Source organism: Lissotriton helveticus, chromosome 7, assembly GCF_964261635.1.
Source record: "Lissotriton helveticus chromosome 7, aLisHel1.1, whole genome shotgun sequence".
Taxonomy (NCBI): domain Eukaryota; kingdom Metazoa; phylum Chordata; class Amphibia; order Caudata; family Salamandridae; genus Lissotriton; species Lissotriton helveticus.
The window spans coordinates 394,702,350-394,727,986 of NC_136068.1; the positions used below are offsets into that span (position 1 = coordinate 394,702,350).

The 25,637-nt window shown below is 43.5% G+C and overlaps 1 protein-coding gene across 1 annotated transcript in view; it reads right to left on the reverse strand.

Moving 5' to 3' along the window:
* MYH7B (myosin heavy chain 7B) overlaps positions 1–25,637 on the reverse strand; it is a 114,840-nt gene that overhangs the window by 19,672 nt on the left and 69,531 nt on the right. Inside the window, exons 24-34 of the mRNA XM_078652244.1 lie at positions 25,132–25,374; positions 24,263–24,439; positions 18,229–18,374; positions 16,914–17,004; positions 16,228–16,617; positions 15,495–15,621; positions 10,370–10,488; positions 9,376–9,572; positions 7,996–8,345; positions 6,194–6,318; positions 5,334–5,449 (exon numbers count right to left, since the gene is read on the reverse strand). Coding sequence (XP_078508370.1) covers positions 5,334–5,449; positions 6,194–6,318; positions 7,996–8,345; positions 9,376–9,572; positions 10,370–10,488; positions 15,495–15,621; positions 16,228–16,617; positions 16,914–17,004; positions 18,229–18,374; positions 24,263–24,439; positions 25,132–25,374 — 2,081 coding nt within the window. The remainder of the gene's footprint in view (positions 1–5,333; positions 5,450–6,193; positions 6,319–7,995; positions 8,346–9,375; positions 9,573–10,369; positions 10,489–15,494; positions 15,622–16,227; positions 16,618–16,913; positions 17,005–18,228; positions 18,375–24,262; positions 24,440–25,131; positions 25,375–25,637) is intronic.

The following is a 25,637-nucleotide window of genomic DNA, read 5'->3' on the forward strand; positions in this document are numbered from 1 at the left end:
GGATCTACAGGTGTGGGAGGCGCCAGGGCGAAGACTGGGCCCGTCATCAGCCAGAAGAGGCCGGGCTGGACCACCCCTCTTGGCGCCAGACTCAGTTGCTCTAGTGGTGGGTCGCTGTTTATTTTCAACATCCTTTTTTCCTGACTGAGCCTCTCTCCACACTTGGGAGAAATATTTTTTGTGCCATTCTTTTTTTCTGTATGACACCTTTTTGAATGAATATACAAATTTGCCTGTTTTTTCAAACAAGCTAATTATACCCCATTTGAGGCAGTGTGTTGAGGATAAAGGGGAAGAGAGAGTTACCTGGGGATAAGGGCAGTGACAAAGCTAACACCCCCCACTGCACTATGCTGGACTCTAATCTGACAAGAGCAGTCAGGGTCATCTCCAGAGAGATCGCCTTTGTGGAGAGGCGCCTATCCTTGGACTTGGGGGAACATCCAAATACCTCCTTCCTGGTGAAAATAGATCAACAACAGCAATGTGCTGGGCCTTCTGATCCCCTGGCTACACACAGTTCTTCATCAGAGGGAACCATGTCTGAGGTACTCCAGGACCATTCACCATCTAAAGGTGATCTTAACTTGTCAGCTGCATCCTACATGAGAGAGAGAGGGCCCCCTGTCAAAAGGAAATGACAGCCTAAGACTGTCTGTAACTCCAAGCCTCGGGCACAGAGGTGCGTACACAAAACCCTCCAGTTGTCCTGTGTCAGTCTTGCCCCTCCCAGGTGTCCACTTTAGGAGACTCCAATTTCACCTGGGATGAGCGCTAGACACATTTAAAACAGTTGAAGTTGCTTGTATAACCCCTTTAGTAGAAAGGATTAGGGAGCTTGGAGAACACTGTCTTGGAATTAATCAGTTTACGTGACAGGGAAATGGTAACACCTGTTGCTGGTTCAGTTGGTTTTGCTGGTCTTGTAGGGCCTGCGGGTTCAGCAGGGGCTGCGATTTGCTGCCACTTGTGTGACTAGTGTGACCAGTGTGGATGAAAACTCAAACTCTGTACACAATGTTCTTGCAGTCAATAACCCACCAGTCTACACTGTGGATGGTACTTTAGAAGCCTTGAACTGACTGAATGGAACACTGTGGGAGACATGGGCTGGAGCACTGTTTCTGCTCGTGATGGCCAAAGGCACTGCCCGGCCCAATGTGGTCAATCAGCCACGTCTTAATCTGCCTCCTGATTGCTGTCTATATGTTGCAGTAAAGACAGGTGTGCCACGTTTGTCTCCCCACACAGAGGAATCATTTATCCAATTTAAGAATAAGGTGTTTCATTGTCTAGACCAAAACCTGCACTTTAATATTAAGGAGTACAACAACATTATCCAAGGTCCATGGGCACCCCGTCTGGGCCCGGTGCCTTGTTTGAAAAGCTAGCCAATATTGCAGCAGAAACCTCATCCAACCCAAATCCAATTTCCAGTGGATTGGCCCTACTCCCAAGAACCTGGACAGACTGTACAGTCATCAATTGTAGGCATCCAAGTTTGGCTCACCATTTAATCTCAATTAAAAAGAAGGATAATCCCCTGTTCAGCTAAATTAACCCTCTTCTATTAGGGTTTTTCTATAAACATCTACAAACCAGGATGCAACCTGACTTTTTGAATTGTTCTCCCGCGGTTTGTGGGTTTGCCAGACCTCGGATGCCAACCTCAAACCGATTTTCTCCTTTGTCGGACTTGCAATATAATGACTAACTTGTCTCAGTTATTATTCGACCTAAGAATGTAATAAGGTTAGCCATGGCCCACCATATCCCTGAAGGACCCCTATCAATAGTCTTTGTATCCCCAAATGGGTCTGCCAAAAAGATTGTTAGTTGGAATATCGCTGGTAACTGGTCCAAGCAGCAGGATTTGGCAAGGTTGGACTTCATTATAAACTTTGATATCATAATGTTACAAGAGACTTGGTCTTCAGAGCAAGTTGTGTGAGATGGTTTTGAAAGTTGTAAAATCCCTGCCATTGTCTCACCTTGTCAGAGAGGGCAAGGAGGTCTAGCTAGTTTCATTAGAATATCACAGTTTTATAGCAGGGTCCCAATTGTTTTCAACCATTATGGAATCCAAATTTTGTGGACTGTTTTACTTGACAAGTTTAACTTTTTTCTTTTTAATTTCTATAATGTAGGCTTTGATGTAGAATGCCTGATAGATATTTTGTTTAAGGCATTATTGGTTCTTAAATCGAGGTTCTTATGCCTTTCCAATAATTTCCATGTGGTGGTAGGGGATGATTTTAATTCCAAGCTTTGTTTTAACTCCACATTACATGATCCATTTCAGAAAGCTAATAATATTTTATGTACCCAAGCCTCTGACCACAGGGGTTTGAAGCTGTTTAATGCCTTATGTAATGTTGGCTTACTTAACACAGTGGAAATTTTAGTAGCCCTCTCCAAACAGCCTCCCACTTTCATTGGTTGGGGCAAAGGCTCAGTCATTGATTATATCTTTATTTCGAGAACTTAGTACAATTTGCTAATTTGAAAGGAGTGATTTTGAATAGTTTCAGTGACCATAATCTTCTTGAGCTTGCCCTTAACTTACCAGACCACATTTAAACCCACATCTCCACTGGTGTAACTGGCCTGTCCCAGAAGGATTCAGGGTTAAGGTTTGAGCTTGATAGCTGTCGACGGTCCCACCTAGCTGATCTCACTTGTTGGATCCAATTAGGATTTATTTGTCAGTCATTTGGTAACTTTTAACCTCTTGCCTTCTGACCTTCTAGGTTCTGAATTTAGCTACTAAAACATCATCTTAGGTCATTCAAGGGCTAAAGGGGTCCCTAAATCAGGGTGGTTTGACAAGGATTATTGAATTGGTAACGGAAACCTTTGTGAAGCTCTTATTTCAAGGCCTAGGAATAAACAGTGTATCGCAGAGGCACGGTTGGTCTACAAACAATCAATCAAAAATAGGAAATCAGCAATCAAAGAGAAAACATGTAACGTTAGGGACACAAAAGGATTCTGGGGAATTGTAAATGGGAGGAAGTTCACATCCCCCACGTCAGAAGACTAGGATCCAACATTAATCCAGATAAATGGCTAGAGCGTTTTAAGTTTATCTATTCATAAGAGGATAGCCCCATTTCAGGAGATGTGGATAGTTTACCACAGTTTCCACTGGAAATTGGATTTGGGTTGGATGAGGTTTCTGCTGCAATATTGGCTAGCATTTCAAAAAAGGCACTGGGCCCAGACGGGGTGCCCATGAACCTTGGGAAGGAGAATATTCAGCTGGTGGCCCCTGTAATTATCTAAACGCTGCAGCTTCTTTTGGTATCCCTAACTCCTGATAGACTGGTAGAATTGAGCCTGTATTTAAGAAAGGTAATCAACAGGACCCTCACTATTACAGCTCAATTTCGCTCTTGGTTTCTCTGGTTAAGATTATGGGGTGTATTACTTTGCACAAAATGAAGGACTGGGTGCAGCATAATGGTTCCCTATGTGCAGCTCAATAGTGTGTTAGGGTAGGATTAGGGACCCTAAAACAGTGTTTAAATGTGCACTTTATTTTAGGGAAGGACGTGATTTCAAATGAGGGTCCATTTTATTTAGCTTATATAGACCTCAGTAGTACATTTGATTGTGGCAATCACTCCAAGTTATGGAGCATTTTAATTCATTTGGCCTACCTTTACCCTTGGTGGCTTTTCCCCACGTTTTGCAATTTCAGATCAGTGCTTCTGTAAGATTCAGTACTGAGGGGGAATGCACAGATCCTTTCGGCCTGTCCCGGGGAGTTTGACAGCGCTGTGTCATGGCCCCTATTTTATTTTTAATTTTAGATCTCAATGGTTTGAACTCATTTTTAAAATCAGTGGGGAAGGACATGCCCAAGGTGAAATCAACTTTTATCCTAGCCTTACTCTACGCTGATGATGCTGTTCTGCTTTCCCGAACACCAACTGGTTTTAGGGGTTTTATTGATGCTTGTTTTGCATTCATGGACAATTTAGATTTAGAAATGAACATCGTCAAGAAACATTATATGATTTTTGGGATGAAAAACTGCAAAATCAGGCCAGGTTAGCGAGTTTCCCTATCTAGGGATCACCTTTGATTCACGGATAGCTGGTTACCGTGTTTGGCAAACCATTGTTTGTGTTTTAATCAATCAGTTGGGGTCTTGTTTGGGCTGGCAGCTAGAGTGGGAAGCAATGCTATATTTCCTCTGCTGGAGGTCTATAGACTTAAGTGTCTACCAGTTGTGACCTATGGGGCAGCCTTATGCGGGTACCAGGACTGCTCGAAATTTCAGCAGGAGTAGAACCGTTTTGTAGAATATTACTAGGCCTTGGTTCAAGTAGCTCCCACTTTTTCTCTTTGAGGAACTGAGCTTACCTTGGGTAGAAGACCACATAAACACCCCGATTCAGATATGGATATCAGTTTGGAGTAACCAGCATACGTCCCTTGACCGAAAGATGATCTTACACTTCTTAGGTTGTGGCAATGGTCACAAGATCACATGGCGGGGATATATAAAGATTATGGCTGAGGTGCTGGGCAGACTGGACCTGTATTGCTCCCCCCATATGCTGGGTAAGCAAGAGTGTTTTAAGGTCAAGAAACCATTTATGAGCTCCACATCTGTTACAAGAGTGCGAAGGGAATTGGATAAACCGACCATGAGCGAATATCTAGCCATCAAAGTTAGTGATGGACCTGAGCCTTCTCTTTCCCTGGTGAGGAATGTCGGGGAATGGTCCTTTCTAACTTCTTTTTGGCTAGGCTCAATCTGCAATCACCTGTGCTTTCAAACAGGCCAGTATGACCCATAAAGTATATTAGTTTACCCCTGTGATAATTCCTCTTTGCAAATGTTAGAGCACTTTACATGTTTTTGCTGGTATCATGAGCCTTTCAGGTGCAGACACTTTCTACCTATTCTTAAAGCTTATGGGTTTTGGCAATGTAGCCCGGCAATTTATTTTCTGAGAATAATGTATGAGCCGACTCTTTGCCATTCTGTGGGTGGGTATTTAAAAAGTGCTCTGCGCTGGCACAAGGTAATGAAATTTTAGAGTCTTTTTTTAGCTTTTTATTGTAACCTGTGTTCTGATGTTTAGGATATGTTATGACCGTGTATCGATATATATGGATTTTAGCAAATTTTATGAGGTATCTTTTTACTGTTGTTCTTTTATGATTATTGTTCAATAATTAAATAAAGAGATAAGATGATGAATGCTTTGGGCATTTTCTATCATACTTGGAAAAGGCTGGATGCTAATTTTAAGTCTTAAATCGATGTCTGAATATTTACAAACAGCACCAGTTCCACTGCCACAGAAAACACATACCTCAGATTTTCAATCTCCTCATCCTTCTCTGCCAATTTCCTGTCCACTTCAGCTTTGATCTGAGACAGCTCAAGTTGAATTCTTAGGGTCTTGCTTTCTTCATGTTCCAGTGCACCCTGGAGCAAGAAAAACAGGATGTGACGTATTGTGTACAAATTAAAGATATATCTTAAGAAATTTATTTTTAGCCTTAGAATACTACTGAGCTGGAGAATAGTAACAACTTGTTATGTTCAGCTCCGTGAAACGGCAAAATCTCTGGTTTGCAAGTGCTCTATCAAAACATATAACATTATATAGTTATTATTACTAACAGTAAGCAATCTCTGATTCCTCAATGTAGCTGAGGGAAATGCATTTACTGTTGTCTTGACTTTTTCCACAATCCGATTCTTCGGCGTTGCCACACCACTCCTCTGGACTCACTGTCAGCTAACATCAGGATCAGTTAATCTCATAATTCTCAGGAAATTGCTCTAGAATCATCTGATCAGGCAAAACTTTAATTCCATGGACTCATACTAACTACCACTCACCCCGTTCCAACAGTAGGCTGCCTGAAACCACCCATAACACTGCAACCCCTGCAGAAGTCGTCTATTGGAATTCTCCTGTGCTCCTTCCTCCTCTCTGTAATGTCAATGCCTTCCTTTTCTTGATCTGTTCTTTTGTAAAGCGCAACAACACCACCCTTGTTACCTGTGCGTGGCATTATATCAGAATGCAACACTAGTGTTACGTTTTGCCTGGATGTAATTACTATGAATATATCCACAAAACACTTAACTCAGTATCTGCACAGCTCTCCTTCCTCACCCTCCAAGCATCTTTAGCATGTCTAATCCCCAGGGCGGACTTACCTCTGCTTCCTCCAGTGCAGCCTGAATGTCGCTCTTTTCACTCTCTAGTGCTTTCTTCACTTTCTCAAGCTCATGGATGGTCTTGCTGCTGTTGCTGATTTGATCCGTGAGATCTGCAATCTCCTCTGTAGACACCAAAGGAAGTCATTAGATTGGACAAATGTCCTGAAGTAGAGGGACTAGTCGATCCCAAAAAAGGAGTGGAGGGAACAAGGCATTGTTATTTCTTTAGTTTCTCCAGTGTGTTTGTGAGGGCAAGTATATGATGAATGAGGAATAACCTTGATGTATCTCCAGTACTACTCTCAAACTGGATGATTGGAGTAGGAAAGTTTAGCGTGTGCCGCAAAGGCAGGTTGAGATTAGATAAGGTTTAGCGGTCTAATATAGAGGTCATTATGAGACTGGGAAACTAACACGCAGTGGTTGGGAGTCAATTATGAACTAGCATCGGTAAATCCAGTTGATCTGGCATTGACAGTCTTGGAAATGTGTTTTTTCCCGCAGACTTCAATATATATTAATTGTGTAAATTTAACAAAAGCAAAAGTGCTGCTGTGTAAAGGTCGCATCTATATGTTGAAAATGACCTATTGCCAAAAATATTTAGAAAAAACATGAAATGAAAGCAGAACATGGTCTACCAGGCCTAGTGAGGAATTAGACTAGTTTCCTGGCAGATATGTACAATACAGGAGCACAAACTCATAATGTAGAGAATCAACGGCTCAAGCGGACTGACCCATTGCCTTATGCTGTAGGCTGTGGTGGGAAAAAACTGAATGACAGTTGAACAGATCAATTGTGAAAAAGAGATAACCGAAATCCCCCAAGCATATGTTTGCTTTTTATTATGATTTTTGTTAGGAAAACATGAGGCTTATGAAAAGCTAAAGCTGTTTCCAGGCCAGACCTGACAAATAACAATCACAAAGCATGCCCTGTTTTCTTTTGTTTGCTTTCCTCTTGGGGGTATGGCCATACACAGCAAGTTGTGACAGATCCTGGCCAACGTGGGAACCTACAGGCTCGGGTGGTTGGGTGGAATATATTTCTGAGACAAGTGTGATTTGTTTGATTTGATTATCTGTTGATTGGTTCTTCAGTAACTGCTAATCTTTTAGATTTTTTGTATTGAGAGATCATTCTCAAAGTTTAGTCAGCATACCTCACTTGTAAATGTTGCATAAGAAGTAGCATGCCACGGTGAAGGAATGAAAGCAAGGGAAGCTGAAACCATTTTGCTGTTCAGTTTACCCTTACCTGCTCTTCGATACCAAGAAGTACTAGAACAGTGGATTTTGAGGAGCTGCATTGAAGACAATGGAGTGGCAGGGAGCCAATAACAGCTGGTATAGACTTTCTGCTCCAACATTCCACTGTAAGTCTTCCTGGTTCTCCATGTTTAACTTAGAACGTTCTAGTCATTGGATAGTTGTAATAGTTGTATAGCCTTCATGCAAGTTGTTAAAGTCCCTCTCTCTCATTATAGACTCGGACCTTTGGCTGACGCCCATAACTCGAGAGAGTGCTTTTAACAAGTGAAACATCCCTCAGGTGCAGATATAATGCTATACCCTGAGCCCAACAGTTGCGGCCGTGCAGATAAGAGCGGTGGGACCGGGTTTGGAGGGAGATTTCGACGAAACATGACAAGGGGAAATTCCTTATTTATTTAATTTTCCCTCGTCATCGTCTGTTGAAATCCCCCCCATCCGCCTACCCAGCCCCACCGCTCTACCCTCCATGGGCCGCGGCTGCCACCCAATCTATACCAGATAGTCAAAATTGTTGTACAATACCTTGGAGGTTTTTGTTCTCTCGCTTGAGTGTTTCCAGGTTATCCAAAGACTCCTCATAGGCATTCTTCAGCTTGAAGAGCTCCGTGCTGAGGCTTCTAGATTCCTTTTGAGAAGATTCCAGCTCTGTTTGGGTCTCCTCATATTTCTGTTTCCATTCTGCCAAAATTCTATCAAAGTTGCGTTGTTTTTTGTCCAGTGCAGCTGCGGCGGAGTTGGCTCTCTCCAGGTCAATGACAAGGTCTTCGATCTCGGTCTGCATGCGGTGTTTCGTCTTCTCCAGTGAGGAACACTTTGCATTGGCTGCCTCTACTGCTTCCTCTGCCTCCTGCAACCTAGCAGCCAGTTTCTTCCTGTAAAGAGCGACAAGGTTTTTAAATGCCATTGTTTGTGACAACTGTATATCCATGTAAGACCCTTGCCATGTAGCATAAGAAATAATTTAACCCAAGTCATCTAGAAAGTGATTAACTTACTGTGAAAGTCTGAAAAACTACAAAACACATTGTGAAACTGAAACCATTGTGTTGAAGTCAGGGCGGAAATAAGAACCACAGACGAGATGAACTGTAGGTGCCGCAGAATGTACGTTTAGTGCTGCACCTCAGCCACAACTTCACAACAAACTTCCCAGCAGCTTACAAATATACATGGGGTGTGCGAGTCTACCAGAGCCTTTTCACTCAAACAATATCCAACAAACTCTCCAATAATACTCTCCTCTTCAAAAATCGAGCTGAGGCCACTAATAATCCAACCTTATCTTCACCTTTGTTTTGACTTCCCCGATATGACCTTTACATGCTATATCTATGAGTCTTCTTAAGGTGGAAGGAAGAATCAATCCAGATGCCCCAAAATACAGACCATTCTTCACAGACACTTCATCTCTCACCAGCTAGAAGGGCTTAAACCCCTCCTTGAACTCCATTTTCTTACGTCCATCTGACGATAAGTTTACTGTTGCACCTCAGATGCAGCTTCACAACCAGTTATCATTCACCAGCACATATCTTCCACACAAAGATGCCATTCCACGGTAGAACGCTGACATTATTCGACTTCCTTCACCCTAAAGTGAAAGAAGCCGCCACACACATTTCTCAAAGGGTGCAAATGTTATTTTTGTGATATAATATGAAGTTGATTGCGAAACCAAAAAGATTTCACGCTTTGTCTATGTAATCTATTCAATTGTATATCACAGTTTAGATTGTACTCCATCTCTCACTGCCTTGGATTAGCATGAAATGTATAAATGTTGTCAATTTATTTAACCAGTTGCCTTATTCCTATTAGCTCATCATGTGCCATTACCATGTGCTAAAGCTAGAGCATACAGGTTGCCACGCTGGTAGCCATATTGAGTATTTGTTGACTTACTTGGCATCCTCTAATTCTTCAGTCCTCTGTATGGCATCGGTTTCGTATTTGTTTCTCCACTGTGCCACTTCAGCGTTGGCTTTGGACAGGCTCCTCTGCAGTTCAGCCTTGGCCTCCTGTTCCTCTTCATACTGCTCCCTCAAAAGATCACAGTCATGGCGGGAGGCCTGCAGTGCATGTGCTAGCGCATTCTTTGACTGAAAGGCAAGGCAGAAAGTACAAGATTGAAGTAATGACAGATCTTTGACTGCTCGAATACCTCTTTCCCAAGACCGTAGCCAGTGGTTTTCTATAACTTGTACTATACTGAAAGCTGTTTGAAATGAGAAGTTGTACGAAGACTCAATTTACAGACGCTGCATCATATAAGTAAATTGAACTGTTATCGAAAAGAACTAAGAGTCAAGTTGGTCTATAAGGAAATTTGGGGAATTTGTAATAGGCTGACGCCGATTAAACTCATGTTAATGGCTCTGCTGGGGATATTCTGGTCAGTAAGAGGCACTGGTCTAGTGAGAATTATCTTGATTTTCTTATAGGTCAGTCCTGCCTCTATAGGTACCCATTAGAGAATAAACATGCTAGCTAATTATTTTATAGTATCAGAATTCCGGTTCATATAGAGTCATTTTAAGCTGAATAAGGTCCAGCTTCTCTTAACTTTCCTGCATGTGTGCCTTTTGCCTTGCAGCTTAGTTTCCAATAGGACCTTTGTTCTTCCTATGTAAATTAAAAGCTCATTGCTATTTGCACATTGCTTCCTTTAAGGAACAAAAAGTATCCTCTGATTCAGTGATGGCTTTTGAGTGGAGTAGAAAGGGATGGTAATGGAATGGGAGGCAAGAGGAAAGACGAGGTAGAATAGGAGAAAGGGCGTGCAGTTTAGGAATATTTTCCTGGCAAATTTCCTAAAGGATTGGAAAACACTGTCCAGTGTCAAATGTTTCAGCACTGCCAGCCAATGAAGGTCGGAGTTGGGTGCTAGAGCGATTACCTTTGTTTCCTCTTCGAGCTGTCTCTTCAGCTCTTCAATGCTTTGAGTGAAAGAGGCTTTGCCGCGACTGAGCTGGTTGATGAAGGATTCCTTTTCCTCTACTAGCCGACTCAACTCGCCTAATGAGTAAATTGCAAACAGAGTGTTACTTGCTGACGGACATCCATTTTCTGTGGTACAGACATGAATTTGAATTATGATATCAATTAAATGACCTACTAGTAGAATCTGCAGAAATAATAACAACTCTTTTTTATTATGTAGCTCTTATTGTTTCTGTTTTGCAGTTTCTTTTTTAGGCCAAAATATTTTCAAGTAACAACATGTCAAACATAGAAAATTAAATACATTATTAATGTATAATACATTGGACATATGAGAAATAACATCATTCATAATAGGAGAAAAGGGTACAGAGTTTAGCAAAAGTTATAAAATAGCTGACAAACAAACTGTCGAAATACACCGCTCCTAAAGTTAAGTACAGGAGACCATCATGATATATTCCCCAAACCTAAATTAGATAACAAATCAACAGATAGATTAGTCCTTCTTGTTGTTAAATTAACCCACTCCCATTAAGTATGAAACAATAATTCAGTCGACAATTTACAAAAAGGAATAAAAGATTTAAATCTCATAATGATAAGCTTATAAAACAATTTGATGTCCAAAATTTAGGCTTATGAATCAGTTGTGAATGCGATCAATCTTCTTTTATAGAAACGAAATGACATATTGTATCCCGCAGAAAACTCCAAAAAGTAGAAATATCATATCAGCTAATGTTCCTAATTCTTCATCACATTTCCAACATTCGGAGGATCTTAGTAGTTTGCCTTGAAACATTTTAAGACTCCATAACATGCAATGAATTAAAAAGAAATGTGTTTGCAAAATAGATGCTGGAAACAACTCTTCAGTTTCCAAATATGAAATAGATCTTCAACAATAATCTAACAATTAGTCTCTTCTGCCCATTTACGATGTAATAAACAATTATCTACGCAATAATGAAATTGAAGCATTATCCATTTTTGATAACACGTGGCCCATAAACATGAAGAAAACCAATTTAATGAAGATCAGATGTGGTTTAGAAACCTTTGATTTGTCTGGATATGACATTGAGGGAGTAGCTTTCATCTATAAATGAAACATGAAAATTCATCTGCAGGAAGAAAAAGTGAATTAAGTCATCAGTCTGAGAAATTCTCTTCAAAATATCAATCTTGCAAAAATAAATAGATTGACTAGACTTTTTGAACAAACATACATCCTGGGACTGGTTTTGGGGCATCACCCCTCATCAGCCAGGCTAGCTTGAGTCCAGTGACACCGTGAGCATGGGACCCACATCTGGGCATGCCCTTCCCAATAAGGGCGACAAATGCAAATAGAACAATTGATGGATGGAATGCTGAACAATGCAAACATTCACCCCCAGTCATAAATATCTGGGTTTAATCCATTGTTCTTTTGCTCACCACGCCACCCCAGTTTGGACCCAGCCATATGCAAATCATTCTTGACCCTGTTCTTCATGGGAACAGTCCAGCCTGAACTGCTAAGCCAGGTCCTCTCTGGACCGGACAAATCCATGGAACCAAGACAGCCTCACCACCCTGATCAACCTAGCATCTGATACTGTCAGTAGTAGCAGTGAGTGTGTTCTCTGTGGTGTGGCCACTTCTAAACCCATTCTGTGAAGGGTCATGAATGCAGCATTTGTCAATCAGTTTCAGTAATTCTTGATTACGATATTTTTACTAATATTTTAGCAGGTGTGGGCAGTAGCGAAATAGGGCGAAATCTTTCATATCATCTGGGTCTACATTGGATTTTTTCTGTAGATAACTATGTATTCCTTCCAGGAATGAGGAAAAATACTGGTGCCTATGGTATGGTTGCACACACCCTATAGTGTGTCTGCAAGGTGATCTGGAGCCAGCTGCAGAATTTTGGATGGACAGGGGTCAGCTGGGGGCCCCGACTTGAGAATCATGAGGAGCTCCTTAGTTTTGTATCCGAAATAGGGGAAAAGGCAGAACAACGAGGGGAAATGGTGGCGGTAGCAGATACTTCCACAGACAGACTGCATTCCGCAAGGGGGTTACATTCAGAATATATATACACAAACCTGGGAATGTGTCAAAATGCTATGCCTTCCCAAGGAAGGCACAATGAGGAGAAATATCTTTATTTTCTCCTCATTGTTTCGTCTTTATAATTGTGCGGCATTCTGCAGCACATTTAGAACAAGGAAAAATCCTCTGAGGATTGTTTGTGTGCAGGAAGATGACCCTTCCTGCACAAAAACAATCCTGCTTACAACGAAGTCACCATGGCACAAGGGTGCCTGTGTTGGAGCAATGCAGCACACTCTGCGCCAAAGCAAGCAGAGGGCAGGAATGTGCCATACAATGTTAAATATGGGTATTCCTGCCCTCTCACTTTCACATAGCGCAGGTGTCTTGCTGCTTTGCATAAAAGTATGATAAATCTGGCCATCAGTTCATGCGAACATTTTGTTGCAGAACTTTATTTGGCCCAGAGGTATACGTATCCACTGTTGTTCACCCTTGAGAGAGAAGTATCCTTTCTTGCTTCAGGTTGGGCTTAATTCGCTGCGTTTTTCTTTCCCTAAAGGCCAGCCTTAATAAATTAACAGATGGTGTCTGATTTAAATGTTCATTATGCAAAAGGATTTTTTTTAATAAGCGGTTGGGAATCATAACTTGTTGATGTCTTAGCATATTGTATTTGATGCATTTGGTTTCAGTATTCTCAAATGTGTTTATTATATTGTATTATATTGACGTGACTTATTTGTGTTATGGCATTTTGTATATTGCTGAATAAAGCTTTCTTTGATTGATTGAAGTTAAACACTTTACTCAGTGCTTAATTTGAACCTGTGGTTTCCGGTGCTCGAAACTGGCACTTAATTGTCAACTCTGGCACTTATAACAGCTGCCACATGGTGGCACTGCTAGGGTGATTTAGATATCAACAAAACAACAATTGTTTTATTAATTCAATATATATATAAAAACAACTAATACTGCCGCATAAGCCATTCTTATAGCTTTGGGGGGCCTCAAACAATCTTAATTGCCACACTTGTTGCAGTGTAATGATTTCTATTTGTGTAGGTACTGTGATGGCTGCACTGACAGGGGCAATGGGTGGAGCAAGGCGTGGTGGCCTCCTGACGAATTACAAATGAAGCACTGACTTTACTTGGAGTAATTGGTAGGAAATCCAGTTTAAGCAACTTTGAGATAATTCTTCTTCAAAAGGATACATCTTACATTGTCTGACCATAAATGTTTTAAACAACAAACTGCACATATAAAGGGTAAACCTGATTTATGATTGACTGCTTGATCATAGCTACCACTGAGAGTGAAGTGCAGAAGGGGTACTTCGCATGGCGGGGCTGGCCGCAGTTTTCTCGGTGAGCCGCCAGGGTGGGGCCGGTTTTGCAGCACAGCTGCAATATCGGCCCCCTGTAAAAAAAAAAAAAGGAGCTGCCGTGTTTTCAAAGCGCACCCCCCCCCCCAAAAGCTCCCCCTGCCTACCACACACTGCCAGTCCGACACAATTGCCGGGTTGCGTTCCCAGTCCGGCCCTGGTACGTCTCCCAGTTGAGTAGGATTCATAGTAGATTGGGCCCCAGGACATCAGTATTTAAAGGCCTGAACCTCCCAGTAGGCCCCAGTAACCCCTGCGTGCCCTGTGGTCCTCTGAAAAGGGTTTTAACAGCGTATGTTTAATCTTTTGACAGACTTCCTACAGAATGAATTCCATGGAACCACTGTTTCTTCACTTCAGAATGACCTCTCACTGATCCACATTTTCTGCAGATGTGTAATGGCCTGTCTCTGTGACCATAGTTATAGCACCAGGACGCGTAGTCCCTGGGTAAACTTCCACTTTAAAAAAGTATTAAATACATAGAAATAAATTAAGCTAGAGCTTTGGTCACCACCATCACCCCTAAGAGGCCCAAGAATGACAAAACATATCTGCGTTTGTTGAACCTGTAAGAAATTTTTGTATGGCATTCCTACATTTTCTCAGATTATAACATTGCACCGAACGATTCCATGGAATGACGGACGCAAAATATTGGAAATTTTAAGTCAACATGCATATATCCATAGCTTCCGTTTGTGCCTTATTTCTGGAGTTAAAACTCTGGTTAATGGGCAAATGGACAAATATTACTGTCGGGGAGGCCATAACTTTTTATCTGGGCTTGAGCTCTAAGGGATGGTCCCCTTTTAAAGTGATCATGTTTACGAATGAGTGAAGCGTTGATTTGAACATAATTGACTGACTAACTGTAGATTGGGGAGCCTGCGCCTCACTCACTTTCCCTCCCCTCATATCAGTCCTCCTCCTCTCCGTGCTCCTCTGCTGTATCCCTGAGAGGGTGAATGCTTGCCATGCTCATGGTAGGTTCAAGAATGGTGATGTGTGTGAGATCTCCGCAATGTGTCTTTTCTCCTCTCATCTGAAGATGATGACAGTGATTCCTAATTGCACTGCTTTTTGGTTTTACGGTTGTATAATTTGGAAACTCAAGAAATAATTATTTCTCAAAACCAACATTTGTTTAGATTGTTGACTCTATACAACGAACGCGTCACGTAATTATAGGCCAAGAGATAGGACATTTGTTTCTTTTTTCAGGTGACTTGTGAACTCCAGACACCATCTTGCAACCGCCGTGGCCACATGGTCTCTCTAGTTTGCAAATTGACCCTCATGTGTAGCGTGGAAAGCCCATGGGCTATCTCAAAAGTATAGATTTGACAAAGCAGGATAGATTGTTAGAAGGAGCTGTAATAATCCAACCCAATAATTGACAGTAAGGAAACCTAAGGCAGTGAACCTTAAGTAACGTTATTAAGAGACAAGACGTGAACCAGGTAATTTGCTCTATTTCAGAGCTGTAGGCCTCCAACGATAACGTTCAAAGGCAAAAGGCTAGTCAACCGATCTCAGCCTTACCTAGTTTGCTTAAGCTTTGGAGTCATACGTTTTCCGCACACTACTCAAGCTCCATGGCTGCTGAGTGGAAGCCCTTTATCATATACTAATCATTGGTACTCACCATTCTCAGTCTGCAGTCTTGCTCTGTGCAGGGACACATCAGCTAGCTGACGTTGTAATTCATCCACTTTGCACTTGGCTTCGCTTAGCTGGTCCTCGTATGTTCTGCACAGCTTTTCAGCATTCGCCTTTGGGGAGAAGAAAATACAGCAATGGCGTAGGGTGCACTGTATACACAGTCCATGGGAAAAAATAACATCTGAGGGAAACATAACTTCTGGACTTTTCAAGGCTGCACATATTCTTGCCTATTTTTCAGGCTACCTTCTGCTAATTCTTTTCTGGGGGTAAAATATTATGCAATTTATATATTTACAAGAATGCGAGTCAGGTGCAAAGAGGATTTTATAATCAATCCAGTGGCTACCCATTTACATTGAGAGAAAATAGTGGGAATGCTAAGTTCATTGAGGGTGTGGGGAGGTGCCAGAGATGGGGCCTCGAGCTGTCATGATGCCCCTCTCTACCAACAATAATATCAATAAATAGCTTACTATTCTAAGCAAATCAGCATGTATGGCTGTTCTTTGCTGTTTTTCAGGTCTAGAAGTTCTAAAAAAGGACTTTAACCAAAGCACATGGGGTTGCGTTTTTTTGTGAGATGTTACTCTCTTAAAATTTATTCGGTTATTACAACTATCAAAGTACACATCCAGAACATTAAAAATGGCATCAGTTATAAAATAATGACGATGGCCTGTTTTTTTGGTCCCATACACATGTAAGCTCCTCACCTTGTGTTTGGTCAGCTGTTCAATGTTTGATGAGAAGTCATCGAGCTCCATTTTCATCTCGCTCTTCTCTTTCTCCAGTTTCTGCTTCACTCTCTGCAGGCTGTCGATCTGCTCCCCCAGTTCAGCCACAGAGTCGGCGTGCTTCTTGCGCAGACCGGCAGCCGTGGCCTCGTGATGCAGCGTGGCCTCCTCCAGGTCCCGCCGCATCTTCAGGAACTCCGCCTCCCGCTTCTTGTTCATCTCGATCTGCAGTGAGGTAGCTCCTCCAGCCTCCTCCAGGCGCTCGCTAAGCTCCTCCAGCTCCCGCGCCACCTCTGTGCGCTGCTTCTCCACCTTGGCCCTGGCTGCCCGCTCTGCCTCCAGCTCCTCCTCTAGCTCTTCAATTCGCGCCTACACAGAGGAGAGGGCGTGAAGATACAGAGTAAGTAAATTAAAAGAACGAAGCGCAGAATGAGAGAGCTGATGGGCAGCCGGAACTAGCCACGTATAGGCATGGATGAAAGATCTGGCTATCTCACTGGACACAGCCATGGACTTCACTCAGGTTAGTGCGTCAACACTACACAAGTGAGAAGGAGGATCAAACATAGATAATGGCGACAGAAACATGGTTACTACCGTCCTTAATATTAAATTGCTTTGCATGCTTTCTGTGCTATTGCTATTTGTTTGTGTGGTTAACGTACCTGGAGTTCTTTGATTTTCTTCTGCAGCTGGCCACATAGAACCTGCTCATCTTCAATTCTGGAATTTAACTGGCTCATCTCAAAGTCTTTCCTGTAAAAGAAACAAACATGTTTAGATTTAGAGGTCAGATGCCAAGTCAACCTTCAAGACAAGGGGCATAGGTTCAGCAATCCTACTTCCATTCAAATCCAGTACCAAAAAACATCTTGATGGTGTAAATTGTGATTAAATAAAACAAGTTATTTCATCTAACAATCGAAGATCCAGGGAGAGTAGAAGCGATGGAGGCAATTTCAGAAAAGGCTACCAGCTCTTTAGGGAATTTAAATAGATCTTTAATACCCCTTAAACGACCCCTCTTTAGATAGATAGATAGATAGATAGATAGATAGATAGATAGGTAGATAGATAGATAAAGCCGTGGTTTCTGGTGCTCAGCACCATTACCTAATTGTCAGCACCAGCACTTATGAGATTTCACCACTCGTTGTGCTGCTAGCCTGCTTTTGAGATGAGCACAACAACAGCTGTTTAATAATTTAATATACATTAAAAATGAATAATTCTTGCCACCCATGCCATTTTTATAGCTTTGGGTAGCCTGGAGTAGACTGAATTGTCTCACTTGGGGGATTGTGATGGCTGGTGGTTCTGTTGTTCAGTCCTTGGCAGCGCTGACAGGGCGCAAGCTGCAGTGGCCTTCTACGAAGGGCCCTGACACTTACTTTTGTTTACAAGTTAAGCACTGGATAGATGGACAGACAGGCAGACTGGTAGATAGATAGATATGTCTTGCCATTGAAAATAAATGTGGTCCATTAACATGTTAGTTAGAGCAAATGTACAATAAACAATTATACACGCAGCCATTACTAGAGGAAAAAGGTTCAAATTACATTTTATTAACAATCTACATGGAAACTAACTGAAGAAAACAATTGTTTACTGTCTACCAGATTGCATGTTACAGTGACTGCACAGTTTAACATCTTGTATCCTGGATTTGGTTAAATTCCTCTTTTAAAACAAATGCATATGAAAAAAACTCCATAGCATAACCCACATATGCAAGACGCGCAGAGCGTATTATAATATTTTTGCCGTTATTGAGGAGGCAGCGTCTCGATCCACTTGAGGCCCATTAAAGTTACTATAAAGTATTGAACCATCAACTGCATTACATAAAATTCCTCCAATCAAAGACTTTATAAAGATTTCAGTAAATATTTCACTAATACATCATAGCATTATACGACTGGCCATGATCACCTAATTCCATGAATCACAAAGTAGATATTAACTCTGATAGCTTACTTTTTGAGCTTTTCTTCTAGCTGCTGTTTATCATTTTCAAGGTCCATGACCGATTCCTGGGTTAGTTTTAGATCTCCTTCAAGTTTGCGCTTGGCCCGCTCCAGGTCCATTCTGATCTTCTTCTCCTGTTCCAAGGAACCTTCCAGCTACATAGAAAACATGTGACAGGAATTCTTATTTAGCTTTTATGGAAAGTGGTAACTCCATAGAATTATAGAGCATAATTTAGAGTTTGTCGTGTGGTATACTCCGTCACAAACTTGACAGATATATCCCCTCCGCCTTATTATAATCATATACTTTGACATTTGTAATAAAACGGATTGAATATCCGTCAGGTTTGTTGCAAAGAACCTGTTCACCAAACTCTAAATCAGGCCCGTGGAATTGGAAGCAACTTTTGTTGTAGTTATTTGGGGTTGTATCATTACACTCAGCACTTTATTGAGAAGGAGAGGGCACAGGGCTGGCTTAAGCACTGGTGGCGCCCGGTGTGACAATAATTTTTGGTGCCCCACACCCTATGACTGCCTCCTATAATTCTGTCACAACCGCCAGGCAAAAGTGCCCCTCATCTCTCCAATCCGAAGGTATTGCTAAACACAGCCCCCCCGCCCCGAGGTCAGTGCCCCCTACCTAGGTCAGTGCCCAGTGCCGCCACACCAGTCGCCCTGCCCTAAACCCGGCCCTGAGAGGGCATGAAGATACTGTGGAAGTAAATGACAAGAAAGAAGCACAAAATGTGAGAGCTGATGAGCGCCACCTTAACTATCCGATCTAAGCATCTCCTGCCTTCTCCATGCTCAGACCCTAAATGTTTTTACACTGCACCCCTGCCTTCCCAGGCCTTCTAATGAACATCCATTAGGTAAGTGCTTTGAAGTATTTCCAAATATACAATTTCATTTATTTTCCAGTTTTCATCAGTTATGCTTGTTATTGGTATTTATTACCATGAATATGTATTTGCCTTCTTGTTTACATCCTCCATATATCTATGTAGGGCCTTTTTCAATAAATGTTTTAACCCCTTCGCTGCGGCGGCTATTCCGCCGCAGCGCTAAGGGGGCGGGGCGGCGGGGCGGCGGCGCGGCGGCCCGTGCTCGTTACGGAACTGCTCCGTCACAGCACGCAGGTGAGCTGTGCTTGTGATGGAACGGTTCCATCACGGCCCCGCCCGCTCAATAGAACGCGCCGCGCAGGCGCGGCGGCGGGGCCGTGACGGAACCGTTCCATCACCAGCACAGCCCACCCAAGGCTCGTGACGGAACCGTTCCGTCACAAGCATGGGAGGGGTTAATGCATATAATTCCTCTTCTAGGTCATCAAATAGCTGTTGAGTTGAACACCTCCTCATACTTGTTCCTTGACTGCTCTGCTTCTATCCTTCCCCTAATTAGAAGGTACTTTACAAATGACTAAACTCTGCCTGCTGATACAGGCGCAAGGTTTCAATCTCACCTGAATAATGATTTGCATGTCAAACATTTACCACGTTGCTTAGCATTTTTAATACTGTGTGTTAGCAAATGCTTTACTAAAGTCTAGTCACAATCATCAAACTGCCTTCACTTTGACTAACATCTAGATTTTCTAAAGACGTTGTGTCGCTAGTGGGACAGATTGTTCCCCCACCGTATACGTTTTTCGGAGGCCTTTCCCTAGGGTCGAGCCAATTTATGGAGTAACTAAAATAAAGTATTTTCAAGTATTTTGTCCAAAATCAGTTAGTATAAAGCTGTTACTCTCTTCAGTAAGTGCCTCATTTCCTAATTAATACACTTTAGGCCAGATGTACGAAATTGCCGGTTTGTGATTCCCGAATAGCGAATTCTTTTGATTTGCTATTATAAACTCACAAATTGCGAGGTACAACAATGTGTTTTACACTCTTTGCTATTCCCAGTAGGTCGCAAATTTACCTAACTCATTAATATTCATGAGGTACGTCACAATTTGAAACCCATTGCTAATCGCTAAAAACACAGGGAGGGTGGCCTGCTGGGGACAGTTGAACACCATGTTTGTGTTTGCTTTTAAATAAGGCAATGTATTTTTTTTTTTTTTTAAATGCAGCCCTTTTTCCTTACAGGAAAACGCAGTGGCGTCACGAGGGGGGTGCGGGAGGTGCGGGCCGCACCAGGTGTCACCAGCAGAGGGGTGACACCAAAATGAACTCGCTATTTATTTACTGTTCATGTAACACCGTCCGTACTTATTAAACAAGCCAAGACATTGTGCAATGCGGAACATTATAGGAACAGTAAATAAATAGCGAGTTCATTTTGGTGTCACCCCTCTGATGGTGTCACCTGGAAAGGGAATAGGTCCATGGTAATGGCGTAATGTGGCGATTATAAGTGGGGCCATCGGAATATCTCCTGCATGAACCGGGTGATGCAAAACCAGAAATCAAAAGCCTTCTTTTCTATCTTTTTCCCAAACGTTGCGAAAATACTTTCCTGAAAGTAAAAGAAAGGTGACCTTCCGTGAAAAATTATCTGTCACAAATTAATGGACAAAGCCCTTTTTCGCTGAAAAAGAAAACTGTTAATCTGGGCTGTTTTTTTTTTTTTTTTTTTTACAAACAGGCGTGTCATTATTTACAGGACTTTAAATCAATGTAAATTGTGTTTTCAGGTATCTACTTTCTACACTTAATAGTTCACATACTGGTCGTGAGAAGTAATTCCCGAGACAAAAGATAGTGATATCTTTTGAGATGTGAATGAGAAGTGCCTGGCAGACATGTTGAAGGAGGAGGACATCCAGTCCTTTCAGGATTTACAGGACAAATTTGGTCCGATCCTGGTCGTTTGCTGATGGGCCACCCTGAGGCACAAGTCTGTATCAGGGGAGGCACCCTCCCATGAGAGCTTGGGTGAAGCTCCGACTCTCCCCGGTGCCTGGCATGTCGGCGGATGGTCCTGGCTGTCAGTCAGTCAGTCCTCGGGCCACAGAGTGAGGTGCTGCTGCTATTTTAAAGGTGAGTGGAGAAGTAAGTGCAAGGTTGTGCTGCTGGGATCTTGGGGAATGGGCCCCAGTGGCGTCACTAGGGGGTTGCGGGCTGCACCGGATGACACCAAACTTTTCCACTCAATGTTGCGTGCACGAATTCAAAGCGCATTTCATGAGTTTATTTCAGTCACTTTGAGAAGAGCCAAAAACTGTGGGAGAAACCATGGGGGGGGGGGGGGTGGAGAAGGCGACGAGGAAAGGGTTAAAGGAGCAGCAGGCGGGGGAGGGGGGTGCAGGCGGAGGGGGTGGATGGTGCTGGCAGAGAGGGAGATGGTGCAGGCTGAGAGGGAGATTTTGCAGGCAGAGGGAGAGATGGTGCAGGCAGGGGATGAGATGGTGCAGGCAGGGGGTGAGACGGTGCAGGCGGAGGGGAGACGGTGCAGGCAGAGGGGAGATGTTGCGGGCGGAGGGGAGATGGTGCAGGCGGAGGGAGGAATGGTGCAGGCAGAGGGAGAGATGGTGCAGGCAGAGGGAGAGATGATGCAGGCAGGGGGGAGATGGTGCAGGCAGGGGGGGTGGTGCAGGCGGAGGGGAGATGGTGCAGGCAGGGGGGAGATGGTGCAGGCAGGGGGGATTTTGGTGCAGGCTGTGAGGGAGATGGTGCAGGCAGAGGGAGAGATGGTGCAGGCAGGGGGGAGATGGTGCAGGCAGGGGGGAGATGGTGCAGGCAGGCGGGAGATGGTGCAGGCGGAGGGGAGATGGTGCAGGCAGGGGGGGAGATGGTGCAGGCAGAGGGGAGATGGTGCAGACAGAGAGAGAGATGGTGCAGGCGGAGGGGAAATGGTGCAGGTGGAGGGGAAATGGTCCAGGCAGAGGGAGAGATGGTGCAGGCAGAGGGAGAGATGGTGCAGGCAGAGGGAGAGACGGTGCAGGCGGAGGGGAGATGGTGCAGGTGGAGGGGAGATGGTGTGGACAGAGGGAGAGATGGTGCAGACAGAGGGAGAGATGGTACGGGCAGAGGGGAAATAGTGCAGGCAGAGGGGGAATGGTGCAGGCAGAGGGAGAGATGGTGCAGGCAGAGGGAGAGATGGTGCAGGCGGAGGGGAAATGATGCAGGCAGAGGGAAGATGGTGCAGGCGGAGGGGAGATGGTGCGGACAGAGGGAGAGATTGTGCAGCCAGAGGGGAAATGGTGCAGGCAGAGGGGAAATTGTGCAGGCAGAGGGAGAGATGGTGCAAGCAGAGGGAGAGCTGGTGCAGGCAGAGGGAGAGCTGGTGCAGGCGGAGGGGGAGATGGTGCAGGCAGAAGGAGAGCTTGTGCAGGCGGAGGGAGAGCTGGTGCAGGCGGAGGGAGAGCTGGTGCAGGCAGAGGGGAGATGGTGCAGGCAGAGGGGAGATGGTGCAGGCAGAGGGAGAGATGGTGCAGGCAGAGGGAGAGATGGTGCAGGCAGAGGGAGAGATGGTGCGGACAGAGGGAGAGATGGTGCGGACAGAGGGAGAGATGGTGCAGCAGAGGGTGAGATGGTCCATGCGGTAAGTCATGAGGGGGTGACACCATGAGTTACCCGCACCGGGTGACACCAACCCTAGTGACGCCACTGGGAAAACGGATTGCATTTCAAAAATAGAAATGAAACGTTTTCTTTTCATTTTTTAAGAGTGGGCAGTGGTCCTTGGGACCAATGTCTGCTCTTAAAATTCACAAAGGGGAAGGGGTCCCCTGGGGACACCTTCCCATTTGCGAATGGGTTGCCAACAACTTCAAGTTGGTGGTACAATTCAAATGTTTTGCAACCGCATTTTGGTTGCAAAACATTCTTACATACCACTGCGAGTCACTTTAAGGAAGGGACGCCCTAAACATGCCTCTTCCCAATACCGAATCGCTAACCGATTTTGCGATTCGGTAATAGGTTGCTGAATCGCAAAATAGGGTTTGTACATAGAAAAAGGCTTTTTTGCAGTTCTGTGAATCGGGCCGTTTGCGAGGTCAAAAAAGCGAAGTACATCTGGCCCTTTGCCCCTGGTTACTGGTGGGGCTAATAAGTTAGACTCCCCCGGAAATACTTGTTTGTACAGATGTGTGATTTGTGAGTCGTGCAGAGGTTACCACATCTGGTAATTACTTGGTGCAATAACATCTGCAGCCCTACAATTGTCCCCAGGTACATATGACAGGTCAAACCGGTCAATGTAGCCTGCTAAATACGGGGACATGCATGTTCTGGTGCACAAAACACTAAAACCTGCTTGCTATGTTCCCAGTGAGAGGCAAAACTTGCAATACACAATATTATCATACACATTCAATTCTGAAGTCCTTGTATCAGATTTTAATGGGTGTGATAAATATTGCAACCGGGGACTCTTAAGCAGTCTTTGTTGTTGTTAATGTTTATTCATGTTTACTATGGAGGACATAGGGGCATATTACCAACAAGTAGCGATAATTATCGCTAAATAGGCTTAGCAACAATTTTTTTATCGCTGCCTATCGCTGGATATGTTATCGGAGAAAACATGCTATTAGCAACGTTTTTCTCCATTGTGCTAAAATATCCAGCGATAGGGGCGAAATGCGTGAATATTGATGAGAATGTAGCGGTATTCACGCATTAGCGACAAAATGCTCTTAGCCATGTTATCCACCTCCCATTGGATAACATGGCTGAGAACTGGTCTGAGCAGGCTTTGGTTTTTGGCGATAGCGGAAATATTTCCATCGCTGCGCCTGCCTTGGGCGATAGCGACTGCTTTCAGTCACTAACAGGTTGGGTACGCCCACTTTGCATGTCATTAGCGATACATATCGCTGACATCCAAAGCGGGCCCCAAACCGCTCGCTATCGCCTAAAAGCTGTCGCTAACATCAGTTAGTGACAGCTTCCTAATAGAGCGATAGAATTATCGCCGCTTAGCGGCCAAAAACGGCCGCTAAACCGGCGATAATTGCCTATCGCCACCCTTGGTAATATGCCCCCCAATAACCAAATTCATCATTTTGTGGCATCCTCTGCCACTTTTTTTTATTTATGAAGCATAGTACTGTTGCCAACTGCGCTTTTGTTTTTACTCACGTCATCTACTTGCTGCTCCAGCTTTGCTTTGGCCTTGGTTAAGGTGTTAACTTTGTCTTCCTCTGCCTGCAAGTCATCTAGTGCCTGCTGGTGTGATTCTTGCAGTGCTTTCTTTTCCCTGGTCAATTTCACAATGATCTCGTCAAGAGCGGCCATTTCTTCCACAAGATTTTTAACCTGGAAAAGCAGAAGGAGAGAAATGTCACACTTCTTGCCAGATGTCAGTATGTTATGTTATGTTATAAAAACTTTTATGACGCGCTCTATTACTAACAAGTATCCTGGCGCGGATCACATATCACATATGGGAGGATTGCCTGAATTTTCAAATTTAACAATGTAAACGTAAAGAGCTTCGGTAGAAATGCCATTAAAAGGAATCTGGAGCATTTTATATTGGTAAACATTATCAGTGTAACCTTGAAGAAAATGGTCCATTTATGCTTCCAACTTGTTAATAAACGGAGAACAATTTTGTGTGACTTTTCTACAAGAGTGACTATCTCTAAAATAATTAGGCTCCTTCTGTATAACTGTTATGGTCTTGTGCAGCTAATGCAAAATGTATTCAAAATAAAGGGAGACTGAAGCTCCTAAAATAAGGGGAATTATAAACTGAGATAATTGAATAGTATCATCTATTTTTTTTAAATTTAGATTTGTAGAGATTCCTGGCTCATTACCTGAGAGACTACTAGATGCCTTAGCCACCCCCTTAATTGTACTAAAGGCCCCTGTGTTCGGCCCAGGGAGAGGAATAGATCAATAGGTCTTCCTTTGTCATTTTCTTTTGTCTAGAGTACACATGAACCATTTGCCATATTCTTGGAAGAACATGTAATGTCCATGTGGTGTGTCCCCCTATGTACCTTGTTTTCCGTAGCATGTTTCTCCTTCTCCACTTTAGCTAGCGTGATCTCCAGGTCATCGATATCTTTCTTCAGCTCAGCACACTCATCTTCGAGTTTGCGCTTCTTGGAGGTCATGTCGGAGTTCATCTCTTCCTCATCCTCCAGCCTCTCCGTTAGCTCCTTCACTTTGGCCTCCAGCTGAATCTTTGCTTTGATCAAGAGGTCACATCGCTCCTCATTGTCTGCAAGATTGTCCTGCTCCTGATGGAACCAAGAGGCAAATGTGAGCACAACACCTATACATCTAATATCCTTATTAACCAATCAGAAGGTACCATTCAACCATACATTGCAAGGAATTCTGTTATGTGTGCAGCTGTTATCTAGCACGCCTGACTTTGTGAGCTAGACAGCAGCTCTTGAAAAGGCATCTCCAAAGGTTTCAGCATGAAAGTGTACTCACTTTTTCTTAGAATGCTGAGTTTTATTGGTGAGGATTTATCATAACCCATATGTACTCCCTA